At 53.1% G+C, this 9041-nt stretch overlaps 1 protein-coding gene and 1 long non-coding RNA gene across 2 annotated transcripts in view; both read right to left on the bottom strand.

The window, feature by feature from the left end:
- Window positions 1–828: 828 nt before the first annotated feature.
- LOC102242284 overlaps window positions 829–9041 on the bottom strand; it is a 9183-nt gene continuing 970 nt past the window's right edge. The window contains exon 2 of the long non-coding RNA XR_001363995.1: window positions 829–1188. This is a non-coding gene — a long non-coding RNA (uncharacterized LOC102242284). The remainder of the gene's footprint in view (window positions 1189–9041) is intronic.
- LOC102241991 lies at window positions 2848–8751 on the bottom strand. Its single transcript, XM_014547444.1, is given in 2 exon segments — window positions 2848–4131; window positions 4133–8751. Coding segments are annotated over 2 exon segments (5208 nt in total). The 5' UTR covers window positions 8423–8751; the 3' UTR covers window positions 2848–3213.

Raw genomic sequence — 9041 nt, 5'->3', positions numbered from 1 at the left:
TCTCTCTCTCTCTCTCTCTCTCCCCTCCACCTCCCTTCCACTTTCTCTCTCTGAAAAGCAATGGAAAAAAAATCCTCGTTGGCCTAATTCTTGGCTGGCCTTGTGCCTCAAGTCTCTTTGTCATGATTCCCTCCCCTCACTTCTACCCTTAAGTCCCATCCTTCTACCCCACAGGGCCCAAGGGATGACCTCAGGAGGTATGACAGTTCCACAGAACACTGACAAGGTACTAAGCCCAAAGCATATTCTGGCCAAAAGTACAGATTTTAAAATGCCGATTAGTAATTTGAGTGGGGGAGACTCAGAGGGACTGAAAAAGGACAAGAGTCATGGTGGGTGTGAGGGCCAGAGAACAGGGTCGTCAGCCCCATGACAAGGAGCTGTGGTAGCAGGAAGGAAGGAGGGCCATTCCCATGTCCTAAGTCCAGATGGCCTGGGGTGCCAGGATGAACCAGAAATTCATGTAGTTCATGTAGGAAATGAAACCTGAGGGAGGAAGAAAGCAGAGGGGGTGAGGTGTAGAGTTCACCAACCACACCTGGACCCCAGTCCTCTCCCCATGCCCAATGATACCCCCTACCCTGTCCCCACATCCATCCCTAGACCCAACAGCAGGTGTGTGAAGACCCGTGCCCCTGGTTGTGTAACTGCGTGGCTCTTGCCCATTATTTCCCCACTTCCTTTGCCCCCCTGTATCTCTGCTCACAAGCAGGATAAGAGGCTCCTGACAATGTCATAGCAGAGGACATTGTGTAAGACCCCCAGAGGGAGACCCTTACTCTGTCCTATGGATCGACGGCAACCCCAATCAACCGCAGGAGGCGTCACTTGATGCAAACAGCAAGAGGCTTTATTCCAGCGCGCTGGGGCTCAACTCGTAACTCACGCAGGAGCAGAGGAGTCGAGCCCCGAGCAGAAAGTCTTACAAGTATATATAGGCAAAAACCACACTTCGGGAGGGGTTACACACGGAGGGGGGAAGAGGGGAATAAAGGAATTTTAAAGGGGAACTGGGCTCGTTAATAACATGTTTCATGACAGGGCTTAAGCTTAGTCAACAGTCCCATCTGGTAATCTCATATCTTGTTTCTCTTAACTGTCAGAGCGCTGTTTGCTCTGCTTGCTCTTTGCTCGGGGCTGTTTCCTGGGACAGCTTTAAGGGCTTTGTTCCCATCACTGGCGGGGGACCTTGGGGAGTTGAGATAAAACAGGCAGCTTTTAAACACAGGCAGCTTTTAAACACAGGCAACTTTTAAACATTTTTATTCTTTCATTCCCCCATTTGCTTTTTTGGTAAGTTTTAATCATGGAACTTCTGTCTTTATATATCCTTCTCCGAGGCTGTCTCCCTGGCGGAGGGACTGGTAGTGCTGCCTGAGCATTAGTACCTGTACAGCACTTATTCTCTCCCTGATGAAGGTGACTAGGCGATTTAAGAGGCAGGGCCCAAAAGTGAGAATTAAAAGCAGTATAATAAGGGGACCCATCAGGGTGGATATGAGGGTGGTGAACCAAGGGGACCGGCTGTACCAACTCTCAAACCACCCTTGATTCGCTTCCTGATCTCGTTGTCTTGTTTCTAATCTTTCTCTAAGTTTGGACATGGAATTTTTTATTACACCAGAGTGATTTATGTAAAAACAACATTCTTCTTTTAGTGCAGCACATAATCCACCATCTTTGAGGAATAGGAGATCTAAGCCTCGCCTATTCTGTAGTACCACCTCAGATAAAGAGGTCAGTGACTCTTCTAATTTTGTGATTGATTGTTCTACAGCTTTTAGATCTTCATTTACAGCTGCCCGTAACCCCTCGATATACTGAGGAGTCTGAACGAGCGCGGTCGTCCCTGTTCCTACTCTGGCCGCTACCCCCAGACCCAGCAGGACGGCTAAAGTGAGCGAGATCGGTTCCCTCCTCTGTCTACGGGGCCGTAGGTCGAACTCAGCCTCGAAAGAACCTGCCTCGTGGTAGATAACTCTAGGTACCAGCTGCACGAGGACACAGTAGTCTTTGGTGGTGTTGAACACTGATGAGGAAACACATGGGGTCAGTCCTGTACTGCAGGCCCACCATCCACCTACGGGGGGGGGGGGGGGGGACCAGATAGTAGTTGGTAGTTGTTTAGGGGCTTCCTATGGTCCGATTGCACAGATGCTTACGGTTTGTAGGAACTGTGCCTAAGCAGGTGCCATGCCCAGAGACTTCTGTAAGGGTAAGTTTACTGTTCGACCCCCAGCTACAGGAGTTATGTGAGGTGGTATTGTTAAAGGTCCCTGAGAAGGCAATCCCCTCGTAATAGGGAGGGCCTGATACTAGACATAACCAGCAAGACTCAGTCAGGTTAGGGTTGGAAGCATTGAGAATGCTGAAAGCTCCCTGTATCAGATTAAGGAGCCTCTGCCCTGTGCTCGGTATCTCGGGCATATTTGCTAGGCCGGGGACCGAGGGGGTTGTAACTGGGTTGAGCCGAGCTGTATCATTGGACTTATTTGTTGTGGCTCGGGGAACAGGCGGCCTGACATGGGCGGTTGGTGACCGCTGTTCAGATAGTACCAGGTTAGGCCCTACTTGGACGGCGGTCGGGGTTTCAACCTTGAGCTTGATAGAGAAGGTAAAACCCTTGTCCCACCCTGACATATAGAAACGGAATCCCCATGTTCTCCCTTTTATCCAAGCTCGGGCCTGTCTCCCCCTCTCCGTGAAGGAAATATTGAGGGGGTTTGACCCCGCCCCAATACTGCTCCTTTTTACTGTTATCAAGTCCCAGGAGGAGGTGGGATGCCAGTGGGCCTCTCCAGTAGTTTCACATGGTTGAGGGGAAACCCCCCCCCCCCCCCCCCCCCCCCGCATCTCTTGGCCTCGCTCCTTGATCTCCCATCCCGGGGACAGACGTAAAACTGTGTTAGCCGCATCCGGCGTTGGGCAGGCGAGTTACTACAGCCAGGGGCGTCTGCAATATACTGGCCTCGGGATGTGGAGCCTTGGGTAAGTGAGCGCTTTGCCAAGTAGCGATCAGAGTCTGATGGAACCTCCTCATAGGTTATACTGGGGATATCCCAATTGTCTAATCCAGCTACTAAGGCGCAAATGTCTGGGGTTAAGGATGGCCACCAGGCCCAAAGGGGGTTCTCCTTGGTGGTGCTCCATATTACATCTCCAGTCTGGGAGAGGACCTGCCATGTTAGTCGTTGGGGGGCATGAGGGTTAGGACTACTTATCGGTGGGAGGTGCGTCAACAGGAGCAGGAACACGGTGAATGCGGAGCTTGAGGGGGTTGTCCATTTTTTCCACTTTCCACGCTGGGTCTGGTGGTGGCGCGGGCTTGACATGTGAAGCGTGGATCCAGGCGGCGATGCCATCGACCTTTACTGCAGTCGGAGTCATGAGCAGCACTATGTATGGTCCTTTCCACCTCGGTTCCAAGCTGGCCGCACGGTGGCGCCGAATGTACACCGAGTCTCCGACCTGGAACTGATGAGGTACTTGCAGGTCTCCAGGCTTGTAGGCCTCGGCCAACCGATTCCACACTTCCCTCTGCACAGTCTCAAGGGCTTTTAATCTGGTGTACAGAGATTGAGAGGAGTAAGATTCTGGGGAAGGAAGGTGCTGTATGGTAATGAGTGGGGGGTGAGTCCCATAAAGAATTTCAAAAGGCGTTAGCTTGAGGGAGCCAGGGGTATTGCGGACCAGAAACAAAGCAAAGGGAAGGAGGACTGTCCAGTCTGTTATGCCAGTCTCTACGGATAATTTAGTCATGACCTCTTTTAAAGTTCTATTCATTCTTTCTACTTGCCCTGAGCTTTGGGGCCTATAAGCACAATGTAATTTCCAATCAAGCCCCAGGATTTTGGCCAGTCCCTGACTTACCTGGGCAACAAACGCAGGGCCGTTGTCTGACCCGATTACCTTGGGCACCCCGAATCTCGGGAAGATGTCTTCTAGTATTGTCTTGGCCACCACCTGAGCAGTCTCTTTCTTGGTAGGGAAGGCTTCGACCCATCCTGAAAATGCATCTATGAATACCAATAAGTATCTGTATCCATACCTGGCTGGCTTTACCTCAGTAAAGTCTACCTCCCAGTAACTCCCAGGGCGGTCTCCTCGGAGCCGTTTGCCCTGAGATAAGCTTGCTGGGCTGGGCATTCACCATCTGGCAAGGCTTGCATTCTTTTACAGTTGTATCTGCGAGCTCCCCTAGTTTCATGATATAATACGGTGATGACTGGACAATAGTTTTTAAATGTTTTGGGCCCAGATGAGTTAACTTATGAAGGTGTCTGAGGAAAATGATAGCCTGCTTTTCAGGGAGGATTCTTTTTCCTTCTGAGGTTTCCCGAATCCCCTCTGGAGTCTCCAGGCGAGATCCTAATCTGTCCATTCTCTCAAGGTCTGGTTCTGAATAATCAAAGTTCCTGATAGAGGGGTATACCGTATCCTCAGGGTGAGACCTCGGTTTTTCCCCAGACAAGGATAGGATGTTGAGCCCCTGAGCCGCCCGCTTGGCTTCTCTGTCAGCCCTTTGGTTCCCTCCGGCAACCCTGGACCCTCCTTTCTGATGTCCGGGACAGTGAATAATTGCCACTTTCTTAGGAAGGTGAACGGCCTCTAACAGGCTTAGAATTTCTTCTTTATTTTTGATTTCCTTCCCTGCCGAGGTTAGTAGCCCCCGCTGCCGGTAGATAGCCCCGTGGACATGGGCAGTAGCAAAGGCATACCTGCTATCAGTGTAGATGTTAATCTTCTTCCCTTCTGCCAATCGTAGGGCCTGAGTCAGAGCTAGTAACTCGGCCTTCTGAGCCGACGTCCCTTCGGGTAGGCTGCTTGCCCAGATAATTTGCTCATCGTCCACCACCGCCGCCCCGGCCACCCTTTTACCTTCTATTATGTAGCTGCTTCCATCAGTGAACCAGGTCAGCTGAGCGTCTGGCAAGGGCTGGTCTCGGAGGTCCCTTCGGGTCCCCGTTTCCTCTGCCAGTATCTCTTGACAGGTGTGCAGCACACTCTCCTGGGTGGACGTGTCGGGTAGTAGGGTAGCCGGATTGAGGATGGCAGGCGGCCCGAACTGGATCCTGTCTCCATTCAGTAGGAGACTCTGGTAGTGTGTCATGCGGGCGTTGGACAGCCACCGATCAGGGGGCTGCCTGATGATGCTCTCCAAGGAGTGGGGGGCAATGACCGTTAGCTTTTGTCCCATAGTTAATTTGTCAGCATCTTTCACCAACACTGCCACTGCCGCCACGGACCTCAGACAGGCAGGCCAACCACTAGCAACAGGATCCAGCTTCTTGGAGAGGTAGGCTACCGGCCTCTTCCATGGCCCTAGAGGCTGGGTCAGCACCCCTCGGGCTACTCCCCCTCTCTCGTCCACATATAGGACGAAGGGCTTTGCTACGTCCGGTAATGCCAGGGCCGGGGCTGACAGTAATGCCTTCTTGATGTCATCAAAGGCCTGCTGTTGGCCGTTACCCCACTCAAACGGGGCACCCTCTCTAGTCAGAGGATAGAGGGGAGCCAGGGTAGCGGCGAACCCGGGGATCCATAAGCGGCAAAACCCCGCAGTCCCTAAAAATTCTCGCACCTGGCAGGGTGAGCGAGGAACGGGTATCTGAGTCACAGTTTGTTTCCTGGCCTCCGTTAGCCATCTCTGCCCCCCTTTGAGGGCGTACCCCAGGTTCGTTACCTCTCTTTGGCAGATCTGGGCCTTCTTAGCGGAGGCCCGATATCCTAAGCGGGCGAGTTCTTCTAGCAGTAGTCCCGTGCCCCGTTGGCACTCTTCCCCTGTGGCCCCGGCTAGTAGTAAGTCATCTACATACTGCAGAAGTGTTACCTGGGGATGGCTGGCGTGGAAGTGGGCTAAATCTTGGTGAAGAGCTTCATCGAAGAGGGTCGGGGAATTCTTGAACCCCTGGGGTAATCGGGTCCAAGTCAGTTGTCCTGTAGTCCCAGAGTCAGGGTCCCTCCACTCGAATGCAAAAATGTTCTGGCTGGAGGGGTGCAGTCGCAGGCAGAAGAAAGCGTCCTTTAAATCCAAGACAGTATACCAAATATGATCCGGGGGGAGAGAGCTCAACAAGTTGTAAGGGTTAGGTACAGTGGGGTGGATATCCTGTACCCGCTTGTTCACTTCCCTTAAGTCCTGTACCAGGCGATAGTCTCCTGTGCCGGGCTTCTTAACAGGTAACAGGGGAGTGTTCCATGGCGACTGACACTTCACTAGGATGCCCTGCTGAAGGAGGCGCTGGATATGGGGCCTAATTCCTTCCCGGGCCTCCTTAGTCATGGGATATTGGCGTACAGCCACAGGAGTAGAAGTGGCCTTAAGCTCTATGACTACGGGCGGCCTTTCTGCAGCTAGTCCTGTTCCAGCCCTCTCGGCCCACGCCCCCGGATACCTGTTCAACCAGTCATTTATGTGACTTATCTCTGCTCCCTGTTCCTCAAAAAGTGTATGTTCATCATCTAGGAGTATGGTCAGGGCGGTAGCCATTCTCTTGCTTTGGGTCACCTCCGGGCCATCAGGGGTGAAGGTAATCTGGGCTCCCATTTTGGTTAGGAGATCTCTCCCAAGTAGAGGTGCAGGGCACTCGGGGATGACCAGAAACGAGTGGGTTATCCATCCCGTTCCTAAGTCTACTGTTCTTCGGGTAGTCCATGAGTACTGCTGGTGCCCTGTGGCTCCGATGACCCACGATTTCTTGTGGGAGACGGGTCCAGCCGGTTCGAGTAGGACCGAGTGTTGAGCCCCAGTGTCTACTAGGAACTCAACTGGCTTCCCCTCCACCTCTAGTGTTACCCTAGGCTCGGGGAGGGGTTCCGAGCCCCGTCCCCGCTAATCCTCTTCTTCCTCCAGGGCTAACACTTTCTTGGAGGACCCGTTCTTTTTCTTCTTAGGGCGCTCTCTCACCCAGTGACCTTTTTCCTTGCAGTAGGCACACTGATCTTTGTCTAATGGGGTGCGGTTGCCCAGGTTACCTGACCTTTTAGCCCTGCTCTGGGTTTGTTCCTGGCCTCTCTCACCTACTACTGCGGCCAAAATCCGTGTCAGGTTCTTCTCCTGCTTACGATCCCTTTTGTTTTCTCTTTCCTTTTCTTTTCTTTGCTCTTTTTCCTCCTCAGTTTCCCTCTTATGATACACTTTCTCTGCCTCCTTGACTAAATCCTGTAGGGTATAATCCTGTAACCCTTCTATTCTCTGCAATTTTCTCTTAATATCTAATGCTGACTGCCCTATAAAAGCCATGGCCACGGAAGCCCTTTGCCCCTCCGAGGTAGGGTCAAACGGGGTGTAGCGCCTGAAAGCTTCCATTAAGCGCTCAAGAAATACTGATGGGGGTTCCGTGGTCCCCTGGATAACCTCTCTTACCTTAGCCAAATTAGTGGGGCGTCTTGCTGCCCCGCGGAGGCCGGCCACTAGAGTCTGGCGATAGACGGTCAGTCGCTCCCTACCTTCTGCCGTGTTGAAATCCCAGTCAGGCCTGGAGAGGGGGAAGGCAGTCTCAATGATGTTGGGGAGCTGGGTGGGTCGTCCATCTGTTCCTGGTACATTCTTCCTTGCCTCCAATAGAATCCTCTCCCTCTCCTCAGTAGTGAAAAGAGTCTGTAGTAGCTGCTGGCAATCATCCCATGTGGGCTGATGAGAGAACATTAAAGACTCCACCAGCCCGGTTAAGCGCTGGGGGTCCTCTGAAAAGGGAGGAAGATTAGTCTTCCAGTTATACAAATCTGCGGAGGAAAAAGGCCAGTACTGGAGGGGCTGGAGAGGAGCTGGTCCACCCTCCGTCGCCACCGGCGGGGGCCCATAAGCCCTTAGGGGAAGGGCAACGGTGGTGTCGGGAGTCATTCCGCGGCGGCTCCTGGTGCCCTGCACAGGCCCCAGCAGAGACTCGTTAGGGGGAGCAGAGGGGGCAACTGCAGGGGCCGGCGGTGCTTCTGGCTCTTCCCGACCCCCTACAGGAACCGAGGCAGGAGGATACGGGGGAGGTGGGTCAAGGAGAAGGAGGTCAGCCTGGGTTTCTGGATAAATCTTCTTGGGGGGGTCCGAGTGACTGGTTTCCCCCCCAGAACTGGGAGATTGGACGGCTAGAACTCGAGCATCCGGCCGGGGCTTGGGTTTTGCAACCCAAGGTCGAACCCAGGGGGGGGGATTTTGCACCAGGTCCTGCCAGACCACGATGTAGGGCTGCTGATCCGGATGGGCTCCAGGTTCTTTCTGAAAAATAATCTCCTTAACAGCAAAAATAACAGATAGGTCAAAGGTTCCTTCTGTTGGCCACCCTACATTAAAAGTAGGCCATTCTGAGGAGCAGAAGGTCCGCCATGGACCTTTCCTGATCTCAACTGATAGGTCGCGACCTCTTCCCTTAACTTCAGTCCAATGGTCTAAGGTCAGACTAAGAGGGGTTGTCACAGTCTGTCCCATCGTCAGTTCGTAGGTCGTTAGAAACACAAATAACAAAAATGTTACAGACACGAGGACCCACTTACCCCACCTTGTCCGCCACAAACACTTAACGGAATCAGACGGGCGCGATCTTGACAATCTCTGATCCAACAGTTGAACCCGATCAGCGCCCTTACAGTAGGAGACTAGCAGCCGTCCCTGGCTCTCCTCCACCCTTGGGGCGTCCCCCAGGGCTGCAACCTGTGGCCCTCCAGGCACGTCTACCGACCACTGTTCGGCCACTCTCACGAGTCGCCGAACGGCTGCAAAACCGAAAGCGCGCACACAGGACCAGACCAAAAAACATAAGACAAAGACAGACAACTTCGGGGTAACCCTTCTTACCTCCAAGGTCGACTCCGCGGATGAGGGGTGGTCGTCAAATCCCGGGCGAGCCCCCAAATGTGAGACCCCCAGAGGGAGGCCCTTACTCTGTCCCACGGATCCACGGCAACCCCAATCAACCGCAGGAGGCGTCACTTGATGCAAACAGCAAGAGGCTTTATTCCAGCGCGCTGGGGCTCAACTCGTAACTCACGCAGGAGCAGAGGAGTCGAGCCCCGAGCAGAAAGTCTTACAAGTATATATAGGCAAAAAC

The sequence above is a fragment of the Myotis brandtii genome, unplaced genomic scaffold (assembly GCF_000412655.1).
Source record: "Myotis brandtii unplaced genomic scaffold, ASM41265v1 scaffold474, whole genome shotgun sequence".
NCBI lineage: Eukaryota > Metazoa > Chordata > Mammalia > Chiroptera > Vespertilionidae > Myotis > Myotis brandtii.
Note: the sequence above shows the minus strand (reverse complement) of the source record. Positions and strands in the feature narration are given on the sequence as shown.